The sequence below is a fragment of the Phyllobates terribilis genome, unplaced genomic scaffold (genome assembly GCF_046119375.1).
Source record: "Phyllobates terribilis strain yellow unplaced genomic scaffold, ASM4611937v1 Scaffold_8__6_contigs__length_399053987, whole genome shotgun sequence".
In the NCBI taxonomy this organism is placed as follows: domain Eukaryota; kingdom Metazoa; phylum Chordata; class Amphibia; order Anura; family Dendrobatidae; genus Phyllobates; species Phyllobates terribilis.
In genome coordinates this window covers 139793988-139811108 of record NW_027362768.1, presented here as the reverse complement: position 1 = coordinate 139811108, position 17121 = coordinate 139793988, and the positions used below count along the sequence as shown (strand labels likewise).

Sequence of the window (17121 nt, the reverse complement as noted above, 5' to 3'; positions counted from 1 at the left end):
ACCATGTTCATAGTCATATAAAAGATAGTTGTCACTGTCCTATGTTACTAATGTAAATGTTCAATCTGTATGAGTTTAATACCATTCTAAGGTTAAATGGAATCTGTCACAAGTTTTTACTACTCCTATCTGAGAGCAGCATGATGTAGGGGCAGAGACCTTGATTCCAATGATGTATCACTTACTAGTCAGCATGATTTCATTTGATAAAATCACTGTTTTCTCTGCTGCAGATGTAGAAGTTCTCTGAATGCTGAGCCTTGTATAACCCCACCCACACCACTGATTGACAGGTCTCTGTGTACACTGTGCATAGGCAAGAAGTGGGGGTGGGATTATACAGGCAAGAGACAACTTGTCCTCTAGTGACATTCCGCTTATAAAACACTGATTTTATTTCAACAGCAACACAAAGCCTATTAAATGACAAATCACTAGACTCAGGGTCTCTGCCCCTACATTATGCTGCTCTCAGATTACATAGCACAACTTGCTGACATATTCTTTTTAAATGGATACTTTCTTAGCAACTTTCACTTAAATTTCAAAGAAAGATTGGATTGCACCCAAATCCAACCTTCGGATCTTAAATTGCTTGCCAAACCAGATTGAATAAAACTGTTGCCCAGACTATGGCCCTTCTTTTCATTGGCTAAGAAGAATTTCCCTTTACGCCCCAGCATGTTGCATGAACGTGGGGGACACGGCTGGGTGTGTGGACTTCATCTACAGGGGCGTTACACCCTTGCAGGCCGCATGATGCTGGTAAATTTGGATGGCCAGGGCCAGAGGTTGAACAGTTGAATGAGGGAGACCACCACCCAAAAATAAACAGTCTTTTACTGAACATGAACTTGGTGGGAATTATGTACCATAGATAGCAGGTGCATAACTTCACAAACGTTTCCTTCACAACATGGAGCATCTTCACACACGGTCCCTTTACTTCTTCCACACTTACTTGTTTTTGCCTCAACTAGTCCTGTTTCCTTCACCACAACCCAGCACAACACTACAGTCCAGTAAGTGAAAGTCCTATTCTCAACCTGTCCTCTCTTCCTCTTAAAGGAGCTAGTTTGCCAATAGGTGATACGTAGCTTCTTTACTTCTAACGTCTTGGAACTCACGCCCAGGGAACTCTCTTCGTCTCACGTTCCCTGTTCCATCCTGGCCTGTTACCTCTCTGAGTTATAGACTCAGGGCCATACTGCTTGGCATCCTGTCCCAGGACCCATCTCCTGTGCTTCACTCTGTCTTTCTGTCACTCTTCCTTGTCTGCACTCTGAATCTTCCTATCTACTGCTCGGTCTCCACTCACGTCAGGGACACCCAACTCATGGTGCTCTGCTGAATACTCAGACCAAAGGTCAGTTTTAGCTGCAAGGTAGGCCCTGTTTGACATCCTGACAGGAAACTGTCTCTGTCCCTGCACTTCCCCCCCTCCCACTATGGGCTAGTCCCAGTCATTAACTCTAACTCTCCCTACTGTCGGTTAAACTACAACGCTGTCACTAAAAACTCATATAATAATACACATTACACATCAAGGTACATTTACAACTATATACAGTCATATGAAAAAGTTTGGGCACCCCTATTGATCTTAAGCTTAATGTTTTATAAAAATTGGTGTTTTTGCAACAGCTATTTCAGTTTGATATATGTAATAACTGTTGGACACAGTAATGTTTCTGCCTTGAAATGAGGTTTATTGTACTAACAGAAAATGTGCAATCTGCATTCAAACAAAATTTGAAAGGTGCATAAGTATGGGCACCCTTATCATTTTCTTGTTTTAAATACTCCTACCTACTTTTTACTGACTTACTAAAGCACTTTTTTTGGTTTTGTAACCTCATGGAGCTTTGAACTTTATAGCCAGGTGTATGCAATCATGAGAAAAGCTACTTAAAGTGGCCACTTGCAAGTTGTTCTCCTGTTTGAATCTCCTCTGAAGAGTGGCATCATGTGCTCCTCAAAACAACTGTCAAATGATCTGAAAACAAAGATTATTCAACATAGTTGTTCAGGGGAAGCATACAAAAAGCTGTCTCAGAGATTTAACCTGTCAGTTTCCACTGTGAGGAACATAGTAAGGAAATGGAAGAACACAGGGACAGTTCTTGTTAAGGCCAGAAGTGGCAGGCCAAGAAAAACATCAGAAAGGCAGAGAAGAAGAATGGTGAGATCAGTCAAGGACAATCCTCAGACCACCTCCAGAGAGCTGCAGCATCAACTTGCTGCAGATGGTGTCACTGTGCATCGGTCAACTATACAAGGCACTTTGCACAAGGAGAAGCTGTATGGGAGAGTGATGCGAAAGAAGCCGTTTCTGCAAGCACGCCACAAACAGAGTCGGCTGAGGTATGCAAAAGCACATTTGGAGAAGCCAATTTCTTTTTGGAAGAAGGTCCTGTGGACTGATGAAATCAAGATTGAGTTATTTGGTCATACAAAAAGGCGTTATGCATGGTGGCAAAAAAACACAGCATTCCAAGAAAAACACTTGCTACCCACAGTAAAATTTGGTGGAGGTTCCATCATGCTTTGGGGCTGTGTGGTCAATGCTGGCACTGGGAATCTTGTTAAAGTTGAGGGACGCATGGATTCCACTCATTATCAGCAGATTCTTGACAATAGTGTTCAAGAATCAGTGATAAATATGAAGTTACAAAGTGGATGGATCTTTCAGCAAGACAATGATCCAAAACACCGCTCCAAATCTACTCAGGCATTCATGCAGAGGAACAACTACAATGTTCTGGAATGGCCATCCCAGTCCCCAGACCTGAATATCATTGAACATCTGTGGGATCATTTGAAGAGGGCTGTCCATGCTCGGCGACCATCAAACTTAACTGAACTGGAATTGTTTTGTAAAGAGGAATGGTCAAAAATACCTTCATCCAGGATCCAGGAACTCATTAAAAGCTGCAGGAAGCGACTAGAGGCTGTTATTTTTGCAAAAGGAGGATCTACTAACTATTAATGTCACTTTTCTGGTGAGGTGCCCATACTTATGCACCTGTCAAATTTTGTTTGAATGCAGATTGCACATTTTCTGTTAGTACAATGAACCTCATTTCAAGGCAGAAACATTACTGTATCCAACAGTTATTACATATATCAAACTGAAATAGCTGTTGCAAAAACACCAATTTTTATAGAACATTAAGCTTAAGATTAATAGGGGTGCCCAAACTTTTTCATATGACTGTATGTGTCTTCAATTGGGAACGTGGGCAGTATATCCATCTCCTTACACATGTTCTACAGCACTATTTTTCTGCAAAACATGAAATGTGTGAATAATGAATATATATTCTATTTCATGCTATAGATGTTTTTAGCAAATGTCATCAATTTCAGATTATGTGGGTCCCATCCTGGGACCCCCACTGATCAGGTCTTATCAGGTTCTGTACAGTGTACAGAGCAGGAGCACTAGAGCACCATACACTGTGTAGTGGATTATCTTAGGTACTGCAGCTCAGCTCACATTTACTTCAATAAGTGCTGAGTTGCAGTATCTAAGAACAGTGAAGTTAGCAGTGGCATTTTGGCTTCATTCATTGTGCACCTTCGCCACTGTCCAAGTGGTAATGTCTAATCTATGCTGGTGTCAGACCTCCACTAATCTGATAGTAATGATGACTTTTGCTGTAAATATCGAAATCCTGAACAAACTGTCTACCTTCTCCCCAGTTAAGTAACTAGGTAATCCTGATTTCACAAATCTGTAATGCTCTTTGGTTTTTTTTTACACTCCAGATATGATCTTAGTTATTGTATATAACTCATTTAATGGACATATTGAGAAGAATTGTGATAGTATTGTAAGATCTTAAACCTTTCTTGTTTCTATAATTGTAGTACTTTTTTACTGGTACAAACCCAATAAAACTTTTGGAATGAAAAAAAACAAAAAAAGACAAATCTGAAACAAGGTTTCTGGAGACCATAAAATAATGGCTAAGGCCTCATTCAGACTTTTTTTGAGAAAAATGGAACAAGTTTTATGAGAGTTTTATCAGATTTACAGCAGAGTTTTATGAGAGTTTTATGAGAGTTTTATCAGATTTTATCAGAGTTTTATCAGATTTTCATCAGAGTTTGGTCAGAGTTTCATCAGTTTTTTTTCACTGATTATCCGCCTTCTCTTATCTATAAAGGCTCATTCAGACGTCCCATTTTTTTCAAGTACAAGAAAATCAGACCAATTATTCTGATCAGAGTTTGATCAGAGTGTGGTACGAGTGTCATCCAATTTTCACGTGCGTGGAGAAATTTAAAAAAAAAAAATTCTCCACCTTCTCCGTTCTGACAGTCTGTGAAAATTGTACAGATCAGAGTGCAGTTCCATTTTTCCATAGAATCCATAGACTTGAATTGTTGATTTTGATGTAATCAAAATTGGACATGTTTCCAATATTTTCCGCAGACCACTCAGCCCAAGGAAAAAATCGGACATGTGAATGGTTCCATAGATTATTACAGGTATGAGAAAATCGGACGTCTGAATGAGCCCTTAGTCAGTGAAAAACTGACAGAACACAGATGACATCCGAGCGCTGTCTGATTTTTTTCTCTTACCCATAGACTTGCATTGTTGAGTTTGATCCTACACTCAGATCAATATTAAACTTGTTTCCACGATTTTGCAAAGACCACTTGGTCCGCAAAAAATCACTGACACATGAACAGCCCCATAGACTGTCATAGGTATGAGTGCTAAATGTGAAAAAAACAGATAGCACTAGCACGTGAAAAACGGACGAGTGACTGAGCCCTTAGGATGTAAATATTCTTTGTGTTCCTTTATATCCATATTCCAGCCAAATCCAATTTGTTGCATTCTTTTACGATCTTTTACTATTGTGAAGTCGAGGCTATATGACATCTTCAATGATGAGCGATATCGAAGCTTGTAATAGTCACATCTATAGAAATATACATAGACAGGGGCACATGACTCATTGCACTGGCAATGTTGTATTTAACCCAGAGCCTTAAATCCATAAAGTGGAGATATAAAAAGTGTTTGCATCGTTGTGAATTTGTCTCCTCAAGTTATGCTGAATAGCAAGACAAAAAAAAATCTGTGCTGACGTCTAAATCACTTTACATTGATACAGTGTATGCAAAGGTGAATCATCATCTGCTGAAATGCCTTTGGTTTACAAGACAATTAAAAGTGCCACTCAACAGATAATTTTTGCTGTGACAGAAATAAACACAGAGGATTTGGCACAGCAGAAATTATTAAAGGTTACTATATTAATAGCATTACCCAATTATCTAATTTCAGTAATTATGTTACATTGATACTTGCTGTGTGCGCAGTGGTCTAATTTACCTTAACTAGTGTAGAGAGCAAACACAGCACCCAGGCATGTTCTAAAATGCAGTTGGATACAGAAGAACGATAATAATAATAATAATAATAATAATAAATGCTTATAAAAATAATTGTTTTCTTTTTCTATTTCTCTATGAAGTATTTCTAATTTTGCATTTCAGTTCCAATTGAATTAAAAGGGTTTATCTGGGACTAAATTATTTTTTGACTATGTGCCAAAAAACTTACAGGCAGGTAGTTGCTAACCAAACTCTTAGCCATGCCAAGGGTGCTCCTTAGCCTCCTCATTTACATACAAATTGGAAATTAATTTCTTAAGCACTGTACAAGAAACAGGTACAGTGCTAGTATGGTTTTTATAGAGGCTACAACCCTGTAAGACACTGAAGATGCATTTTTGTAGTGACGGACTCCCTTTCAGACTTTTTTTTTATTTTATATTCGGAAATTTTTGATCCATGAGCAAAAATCAAATTTTTCTATTATTACATAAGTCAACACTTTAGAGGAATCTTACCCACAAACCATTAATATGTTATACATCTCTGGGTCATCGGGAAAAGGGACTTCTTTTTGAAGGCACAGTTGTTCACAACCTCCATTGAAGCCATCTGAGCAGTCAACTCCCACCTGACGATTGTAGCAGCCAGACATGTCTTTCATAGGACTAAGTCCTGGCGGGCACTGTAGAGAGATAAGATTAATGCACCAGACCACCCATTATATTCTGATTTCATCCTGCATATGATATTCTCCATCCATTTATTCCAAAGCTTTATGATTCCTTCCTACATTTCGAAAGCGCATTATGAAAAATGAAGTGTTTATTATATATTTGTGTGTTCCTCTGCCAAATATAAAACATTTTAATCAAGTGTCTGACAATTGATCCTGCCTGCTTGAGAAGTTCACATCTTTTCTCTTTATTCTTAAGAGTTTGGTTTATGGAATACAAACCGCTTTTTAGACAAAGCGTCAAAAGAAGATGAGGTTGCCAAGCAATGTTCTAGACTAAATAAAACTTCAAAAAAGTGTTTGGCTACTTGCAATTTAAAATTCTCCAAACCTGCGGTAAACACATTAAAACTGAGCTGATGATCAAATAGCAAAAAAAATCTAAAAACAAAAACTAAAACTCAGGTTTGACAAATTAGTGTCATCGTTCCTTTGAACTAGATGGGTGATGAATCATAAGAGCTAGGCTGAGCCACTAAGATAGCGGTCTTTACTCATACAAATGAATGCAAAATAATGGCGGAGCACCGGGAAACTGTTCTGGATGCATTAAAGCATTGATTTATATGTTATTTAATGATATATTGGGGGAAGGGTTTTATCAATTTATTGTAACTTCAATTGGTCATCAATATTCCAGTCTGACTAGGAAAGCACTTTATGATGCAGTTCATGTTTTAATCATCACTATATTAATATATATGGAACTGATATATCATACCTGCCAATATTAACAAAATAGCCTTAATCGTGTCCAGGTTAACCCTTTTTGACCAACTTTTTACTTTGAGCACATTTTTGGTAATGTAATAGTGACACTAGATAAAGGACAATAGAATTGTATTTCTGATGTCTTTTTTGCATTAATTAGAGATTATCACACCTATCCGGTAGACAAAATGTGTAAAACTGGAATTGTGGGTCTGTGTGCAAGCAAAGGCATATGTAGAAATCCGGTAGCCCTATAGGGCCAAATTGAGCCCCGCATCATTCCTTGGCTGCCATTAAACAACATATAGGTTTCCAGCAGTTGCATGTAAATGTGGAGGCCATTGTGCACCCTTGGTGCGACCAAGAGTTTGGTGCACAGTTATGCCTTCTCAATTGCATTTTGAAGGTCTTTTCCCACTTCTGATTGACAGTGCTCTTGCTTCCCAGAGCAAGCACGGTCTGAATGTGTGCACATGTGATGGAGGCTCACCTTTTCCCCCATATAATGACTTAGATGCCATGGTCGCTGCTCACCAAGGTATCTACTGTTAAAGGGGTTGTCCTCTTTCAAAAAATCCTGGTCACTAGCTTTACTTACCGCTCCTAAGACCACTGTTGAGTCCCGCCATTGCTCATGGTGTCTGATATTGGCTGCACGTCACGTCAACAGCAGAGCAGCCAAGACCTAAGCTTAGTGTCTCTGTGTGGGGCGTTTCGATTACACGGGCAGAGCCGCTGAGCTTAGCGATTGGCTATGGCACTCTTGGCATGACATTAGCACTGTAGCCAATGTCAGACATCGGGCACAGCAGCAGAGAACTCAGCATTGGACCTAAGAATGATGAGTAAAACGTGGTTTGTTTGTTTATAACAAATTGCACCCGGGGATTGGGATCTTCTGAAAGAGAACAACCCATCTAAGCTGCTGGGTTCAGCGTTTGCTCCAAAAACAACCATTTATAGAACTGGCTAACATGGAATATTAGGAATATAACACGTTGTGCAAGTATGAACTGGTCCATTTATTGGATTCAAGCAATTTCACGACCAATGACACAGGTAAAGTTTAAACGCAGGCACATTTCTAAGAAGACTTGTTGAAATGTTCTCAAAATCTGTATAAAACCTGGTATATAAGCAATAAATTTTGATGTCCAATCCTTTCTAGGAAAAAAGTTCTTCACATGACAGTCCTAAAAAAACTACACATGACACAGTAAAATGTGGCAATTTTATTAAGAGATGCCTTTTAGTAAATTTGGTGCATCTTTGTCTGTCCATGCAGCAGAAAATAAAATCTATGCTTCTATAAGCTGCCATAGAATAGATTTACGTCAATATTTCATGTAAATTATTATAGAAAATCCATTGGGCTGATGGAGACCCCACTTGGCCTACTATTCTCAACGCTTTTCAAAAATGTCCAGAAAACTCCAATCAGCCAAAGTCAAAATTTATTGTGCCATAAACTGCAACTTCTTTACAGCACTTTTGAATATAAGGTCCCTATGGGACTCATTTATGCACCAGCAGTCGCTCTATGGCATTGTATTATCGCCACCGGTGGACACAGACAGTAAAGGGCCCCTGTGCAAGAACAATATATGGGCCCAAGAGGTCCTAAATGCAAAATTGCATCTGCTTTGCAGGTAGAAATGGGCCCCTTTACTTCTTGGGTCACACAGGTTGCACCAATGATATGTCCGCCCCTGATTATTGATATGCAGAGAAACATTATGACTTAGTTAAAGGGTATAGTTAAATTATTACAGAACTATGCAAAACAGAAGCCCAAAATGGTAACTTGCATGAGACCTTAGTCACTTTGTCTTATATATACTGTTTGTTTTGGGCTTGATGAAGCTAAAATAATCCTCTATTAAAGGGTTCCTATGGATAGATGATAACTTTCTGATTGCTGGGAATCCGGACGCTGGGACAAATTGGGCACTACAGACCCCTATCTGAAGGGAACGGAGGTCAAACATTCGCACCTTTTCCCCATTCACAATCTATGGGACAGCTGGAGTACAGCACTCAGCTATCTCTGAAGTCTCACAGAGAGTGAATGGAATGGAGATGTTCACGGTTGACCTCCAATTCCATCCTTTGGGACTCAGCTTAGCTCCATTCTTTATAATGGTGGTGGTCCAAAAATCAGGAATTTATCCCATAGCCTATGGAAAGTGGATAAATTCCATATTTGGTACAAACCCTTAAAGTATATCCCATCTATAAACACAATTGAGAAGGACTATAAAACTGTCTAAAAAGAAAAACTAGCTGCGTTGCCCATAGCAACCAATCACAGCACAGCTGTCATTTCTAATAAGGCTTTTAAATAATGAAAGCTGTTCTGCGATTGGTTGTTATAGGAAACAAACACAGTTCTAGATGCATTTTAGCTTCTGAGCTTAGATATAACTTTGATATTAGGCCAGTGCTTACTCAGTAGAAGAAGTGTTACAGATACAGGGATAAGGCTTTTAATGGGATCTGATATAATTTATAATGGGCAACTGAGCAGAAACTAGCACAATGCTTTCACGGCCTTTTATCACATATCATGGTTTTCCCACGTTATTACATTGCATATATTTTATATACATATAAATATGTTCCCTCTTTAGATCTTTTAAGGGTAAACCAAGCATTAAATGGCCATTTAGCAACATCTAATGACCAGTGAATGCAATTTGCTGATGTTGCCGCAATACGACATTAAACTTCAGCACTTTTCACATCCAACCCTCACTTCAAATTAATTATTTATTCTTGTCCTCCATCTCAGTGATCTCTACCTATTACTCTGCCCTGTATAATCACATAACAGTGCAGTGAAAAGAACATTTTAAAGAGATCGTTGGAGGCATCCAAGAGTTGAGACCTCCTAATGTCTTTGATCAGAGAAGTAATTGGCGGTCAAGATGTTTGGTCTGATATGAAGTTTGGACGCCATTATTTTGCAGTCTTCCATTTGGTGTCTCACCTTATAAACCCTACATAGGTTATGACACAGGAGTGGACAGGGCACAGACAGATAAGGGGCCCCTTTGCAAGAACATCATATGGGCCCTTTGCAGTTCAACAGCTCATTATAATGCCCAAATCCATCTGCCTTGGAGGTGGTCTCCTTACCTCTTCGGCCCCTGTGCAGTTGCACAGGTTGCACCAATGTTATGTCCCCTCTGTTATGACACATGTAAATGTAATGTAAGATGGTTGCTTAAGTTTGGGTGCTCCTTTTGGGGTATTAATACTGAGCCCTCATTGATCTGATATTTGCCTATCCTAAGTGTTGGAAAACACCTAGGACAACCTCTTCTCATATCCCACGATTGGCCCTGATAAAATAAAAAAGCTTTTACTCACCTCCCTTTCCGGCGCCGTTTCCACTGTGTTGGCACTCGCTCTCCCCAGGTCTCCCGTGCTGTTGTTGTGACACGTGACCCCGGCGCCCAATCAGTGTTGGCGTCACTGTCCCCGCCTCCTGTCGAATTGAACAGGAAGAGGAAGTCCGGGCTGCAGCTGATCTCTGACTTCCTCTTCATGTTCAATTCGTACGAAGGTGGAGACAGTGACGCCAGCGCTGATTGGGTGCCGCCGTCATGTGTCACAATACCGCACGAGATCCCCAGGGAGAGCGAGTGCCGACACTGCGGGTACAGCATCAGCACTGGAGGTGAGTATAAGCTTTTTTATTTTATCTGGGCCAAACATGGTGGATGACAAGGAGTTGTCCAAGTAGTGGACAACTTCTTTAACATCTGCAGTCAGAGACGTTAAATCTGTAACAGAGTATCCCACCTAACGTGATATTTTAAAAAAGTTAAAATCTGGTCATGTCGTACAACACTTTTTGGGAGATGTTGGCTCAAGAATAGAAATTAAGCAAATATTCTAAATTTCAAACTGGGCAGATTCGCTTAAAGGGAATGTGTCACCCCCTGGGCGATATCAGACCTCTACTATGGACATACAGGTGATAGAACAGTAAATCTATACTTATCTATACTGTATGGCCCATAGGAGAGGTCTGATTGTAGAGAAATCTGGTTTTATAAAGTCTGTTTTCCAGAGGCTTGGCGTCCGGGGGACGCCAAGCAAACCCATCCTATCTGCTTATTATTCCCCTAAATCGGGGTGGTGACACATTCCCTTTAAATTCGTCCCTGAAGATTTCATTCCGTCCAAAAAATTTTTGTTGAAAGCAGAGCTTAAAATGGGAAAAAAAACTTTATGCTCACCTTTCCTTACCTGCTCTCACACCATCTCCAATTACACGACCACAGCTCCCTGGTTCTCCACGCCAGTCTTCTTTTTTTCATTACTCCATTCCATTGTTGAGGCCAACTTGAGGCCTGTATCTGGCACTATGCGGTCATATGTGTCAAATGGGATTCAGATTGGCCTTGGCACCGAAATGGAGCAATGGAAGAACAGAAGACTGGTGTGGATAAAGCAAAGGCAGTTGAGGTGGAGTAAGAATAGTTGAGGAAAGACTCCAGCAAAATAGTGGACTGCTTGCTGCCATTTTGCTGGATTTGTATGAATTGAATCCTGAAAAATATTTTGGGAAATTCGAACCACATTCAATTTGCTTTACTCATTCGCTCATCACTAGCCAAGAGCAAAGATAGTGCATCACGGTGGCTCAGTGGTTAGCAAGGTTACTTTGCAGCGCTGGTTCCTGGGTTGAAATCGTACCAAGTTTGTATGTTCTCCCTGTGTTTGCGTGGGTTTCCTCCAGGTTCTCTGGTTTCCTCCTACACTCCAAAGACAAACTGATAGGGAATTTTGATTGTGTAATGTATGTAAAGCGCTGCGGAATATGATGGTGCAATATAAGTAACCATAATAAATAAAGGTAAGGATGGACACATATGTACATGCATCGCTTATACAGCAGTGCCTATGGATCTATTCATCTGTACAATGGAGTTGCAACTGTTTAGTGCACCGACATGATCAAAGTTCAGTCATTTACCATGGTATTTTCTAGAATTACATTAAACCACATCCACTCTGCATGTAGTAGTAATCGGATGTGTAACCAGACTCTCCACAAGGAGAAACGTTACCCCTTAGATCCCAGTCTTAGCCTCTCACCCAGCCAAATCAGATCTCATACTTTGTACTAATGAGGGGCAATACCCCGAAACACCATATCTACAAATTGAGATTCTAGTTTGGCTTTTATCCTAAGTCATATTTCAAGGCTCATTAAAGGGTCAATAATGACTTGTAGGATTGCTGCTTCCAACAGGTGGCGCTAGAGTTCAAATCCTCTGACTCTCTGAAGAGACAATTTGCCAGATAGGAAGAAACACAGGACAAATTAAAGCATTACAGAGCTGTCCTTCCTCCCCTGCCCTTTCCAAACTATAGTCAGGTTATTATTCCCAAGCTTTTTCCTTACTGTTTGGCGAAACTGGGCATGTGTTCGTTTGGTGCACACAACGGCTGCGGCTGCAGCACAGTGCCGTGCGATAAATAAGGACACACTCACGACTATTGGCCATTAAGAATGGGTTTTACAGCTTTGTGTGATCCTTATTATGTTAAATTGTTAGCAAGGTGAGAGCTAGGTTAAAAAAAAAAAAAAAACACAGCACATACTTCACATGGTGCCAAGTCTATAATACCTATTGATTGCTATGTCCCAGCTAAATAAAAGCTAAATGCATATGTTTCAGGGCTCTAAACGTGTGAATGTTGCTTTTTCTTTCTTCCTGCACCTGACTTTTATTTCACCGGCATTTATTTTTTTCTATCATTTGAAAGTTGCACGCTGAGTTCTTTTAGATTTGCCTGCCACGCAATCCTTCATTTCTAAATATACTCTTCTCTTCTCTCCTGGCGTCTTTCTTACAATACTCATTCTCACCTCCCTTCCCCTGTTATCCTGTTCTCTGTTTCACAATCACAGTCTGCTTGTGATTCAATTTCTCTTGTTAACAGATCTGGTTCCCTCAGAGGGGAACAAAATACCACTGATACTTTTTTCTTTCTGTATTTGCCTGTCTTTGATAGAGCAGGTGCTCCAAGGTGTTACATACTAAATAAGGGGATGTGTGATCACAAGTCCCCCCCTCCCTACCACCACTGTCAATGGAGAATGCCAGGTGCTACCTATTACCTGAATATAGTGCATGATGGTTGTAGATTATCCTTATTTATGGAGACAAGCATATGTTGCACCGTTAATTTGGATCAAAAGGTTATTGTGAATGATCCGTTATTTTTAGTTGGATGTTTCTGTTGCTTCTGTTTCTCAAACATGGGATTTACTAACAAGGAATTTTACTCCGAGGGATCTTGCATTATTACATGGTACTAAAATTAATTCTTCGCTTTTACTTTGGGTTTTGTCTTCACCGATATGTTCTCACATAGATCCGTGTTCATTTCCATTAAGGACAATATTAAAGGATCTAATACTGCATGGATGATGACAAATGTTCAATTTGGTTTTGAAGGTCCAACTGATCAATAGACATGATACATAGATAGTTAATAAGGTTGAAAAAGACACAGATCCATCAAATCTAACCATTAAATTCTACCATGTTGATCTAGAAGAAGGCAAAATGTCAAATGTCCTATACTAGAGGGAGAATATCCTTCCAAAACCAAAATACGTCAAAACCAAAATATACTAGAGGGAGAATATCCTTCCAAAACCAAAATATGTCAATCAGAATAAACCCCTGAATCAACGTCGCTTCTGCAAAGATCTAGTGCACATAGTCCGATTGACCTATCTGGAGTTTTTCCTTAAGATGGGGCCATTATCATCTGATTCATTAGGTTTTTGTTTTCCTATAGATCAGCATGTTATATGTTGACCTCGATGGACTTAGCTTCTTTCAACCTTAAAACTATGGAACCTGTAATATGACAGCTAGTTTTCGGAGGCATAAATGTACTTGTGTCCTTCCCTCCTCTTGGTAGTTGAAATAATGTTCTTTCCCCAGCAATTTATGATTACACATAGACGAAAATAAGGGGTTCCTGCACGGCCAATTCCTGCAATCTTCCCCTTCCCTATCCTGTTGGCTTCCCCAACGCTTCTATACATACAACTAGGACTATGCCCCTCATTAAAATGAAATCTTATCCTTTAAGGAGTTGTAAAATTGATAAAAATGATGCTTTGATGTTTTTCCAACAGCATTTTATATTCTTACAAATGCACATGTATTTATTGTCACAGCTGCCCTCATCTTTAGATATCTATGAGGTCCAGGGTCTGTCCAACTTCTCATTTGGCATGGGAAAGCATTGTTTCTGTCAGCATTTTAGTGTTGTGAATAGTGTTGAGCGATACCTTCCGATATCAGGAAATATCGTATCGGATTGGATCGGGCCGATACCCAAAAAGTATCGGATATCGCCGATTCCGATACCGGAAACCAATGCAAGTCAATGGGACACAAATATCGGAATGAAAATAAACCCTTTCTTTCCTTGTAGGTTAATTCTACATGAAGGAAAACAACTAAGAATAATGTAGAATGACATGAAAAGCCGGCAATTCATCAGCGGCATACACCGGTACCCGACAATTTACAACAGAAAGAATAGAGCTTCACACATAGATTAGATAGATAGAAACATGTCAGTCACATATATATGAAGTACAGTGACAGTGTTGCTTACTGTACTTGTCATTTAGTGTAAAGGATTTATTAAAAAAAATATTAGTGTTTTCGTGCACCGTCTCTTTAAAAAAGCCGGCCGGCAATTCAGCATCTGTACCCGACAATTTATAACAGACAGAATAGAGCTTCACACATAGATTAGATAGATAGAAACATGTCAGCCACATATATAAGAAGTACAGTGACAGTGTTGCTTACTGTACTTGTCATTTAGTGTAAAGGATTTATTTAAAAAAATAATAGTGTTTTCATGCACCGTCTCTTTAAGAAAGCCGGCCGGCAATTCAGCATCTGTACCCGACAATTTAGAATAGAAAGAATAGAGAATCACACATAGATTAGATAGATAGAAACATGTCAGTCACATATATATGAAGTACAGTGACAGTGTTGCTTACTGTACTTGTCATTTAGTGTAAAGGATTTATTAAAAAAAATATTAGTGTTTTCGTGCACCGTCTCTTTAAAAAAGCCGGCCGGCAATTCAGCAGCGGTACCCGACAATTTATAACAGACAGAATAGAGCTTCACACATAGATTAGATAGATAGAAACATGTCAGTCACATATATATGAAGTACAGTGACAGTGTTGCTTACTGTACTTGTCATTTAGTGTAAAGGATTTATTTAAAAAAATAATAGTGTTTTCATGCACCGTCTCTTTAAGAAAGCCGGCCGGCAATTCAGCATCTGTACCCGACAATTTAGAATAGAAAGAATAGAGAATCACACATAGATTAGATAGATAGAAGCATGTCAGTCACATATATATGAAGTACAGTGACAGTGTTGATTACTGTACTTGTCATTTAGTGTTAAAATAATGGATTTATTTATAAAAAAATTGGCGTGGGGTTCCCCTTAATTTTAGGCTCTAGCGGAGGTTAAGCAGACAGCTGGGGCAAATGTTTGAAGCCTGGGAAGGGGGTAATACCCACGGAGCTTCCCAGGCTACTAATATCAGCCCCCAGCTGAATACCTAGCCTTTACTAGCTATTAAAATGGGGGAACCCCCCCCAAAAAAATAACGTGGGGTCCCCCCTAATTTAATAGCTAGCACAGGCTAGGCAGACAGCTGGGGGCTGATATTAATAGCCCAGGAAGGGTGCCATGAATATTGGCCCCCTCCCAGGCTAGAAACACCAGCCGTCAGCCGCCCCAGAAATGGCGCATCCATAGGATGCGCCAATTCTGGCACTTAGCCTCGCTCTTCCACGCTGCCCTGGTGCGGTGGCAGGGGGTAATAGGGTTGGGGTTGATGTCAGCTTATAATGCCAGCTGACATCAAGCCCAGGTTAGTAATGGAGAGGCGTCTATAAGACACCCCCATTACTAACCCCATAGTCAAAGTTAAAAGAAAACACAAACACCCAGAATAAAGTCCTTTAATTTAAATAAAGACACAATTCTTTATTGTTCTAAATTAAACCATACTTACCATCACGCCCATTCCAGCTGAAGCCAACGATCTCCTGCAATAAAAGTAAAATAATAAAGCAACCTCATCCTTACCTTTCCATGGTTCCCACGACAGCTTCAGCTCTGCTACATCGAGATGACAGGCTGGACCGCAGCAGAACGCTGCCATCCAGCCTGTCATCCCGCAGACACTGAGAAGCGCAGGCATGCTTGCGCTCCTCAGTGTCTCTCTGTGACGTCATCCAGATGAGCCGAGTTCATGTCCAATGAACTCAGCTCACCTCATGCACGTCACTGACAGCGTGGGAAAATTCTCCTGCACTCAGCGCTTCAGCGTGAGAATTCTCCCACGCTGTCAGTGACATACATGAGGTGAGGTCATGTCCAATGAACTCAGCTCACCTCATGCACGTCACTGACAGCGTGGGAAAATTCTCACGCTGAAGTGCTGAGTGCAGGAGAATTTTCCCACGCTGTCAGTGACGTACATGAGGTGAGCTGAGTTCATTGGACATGACCTCGGCTCATCTGGATGCCGTCACAGCCAGACACTGAGGAGTGGAAGTATGCCTGCGCTTCTCAGTGTCTGCGGGATGACAGGATGGATGGCAGCGTTCTGCTGCGGTCCAGCCTGTCATCTCGATGTAGCAGAGCTGAAGCTGTCGTGGGAGCCATGGAAAGGTAAGGATGATGTTGCTTTATTATTTTACTTTTATTGCAGGAGATCGTTGGCTTCAGCTGGAATGGGCGTGATGGTAAGTATGGTTTAATTTAGAACAATAAAGAATTGTGTGTTTATTTCAATTAAAGGACTTTTTTCTGGGTGTTGTGTTTTTTTAAATACTTTACTAGAAATTCATGGTGGTCATGTCTAATATTGGCGTGACCCCATGAATTTCGGGCTTAGGGCCAGCTGATAATGCCAAGCTGGCCTTAACCCCTTTATTACCCAGTGAGCCACCGCACCAGGGCCCTGGATGAGTTGGGTACAGCGCCAGAAGATGGCGCTTCTATGAACGCGCCATTTTCCGGGGCGGCTGCGGACTGCAATTTGCAGCGGGTGGGGCCCAGAAAGCTTGGGCCTCCCTGCGCTGCGGCTTCCAGCCCCCAGCTGCCTTGTTGTACCTGGCTGGACACAAAAATAGGGCGAAGCCCCACGTATTTTTTTTTTTAATTATTTCATGAAATTCATGGAATAATTAAGAAAAAAAGGGCTTCCCTATATTGTTGTT

The 17121-nt window shown here is 40.5% G+C and overlaps 1 protein-coding gene across 8 annotated transcripts in view; it reads right to left on the bottom strand.

The window, feature by feature from the left end:
* The window catches only part of ASTN1 (astrotactin 1), a 651398-nt gene that overhangs the window by 132640 nt on the left and 501637 nt on the right, over window positions 1–17121 (bottom strand). For all 8 annotated transcript variants that reach the window (XM_073643365.1, XM_073643361.1, XM_073643368.1 and 5 more), the window contains one exon: window positions 5877–6043. In XM_073643365.1, the coding sequence (XP_073499466.1) occupies window positions 5877–6043 (167 nt within the window). The remainder of the gene's footprint in view (window positions 1–5876; window positions 6044–17121) is intronic.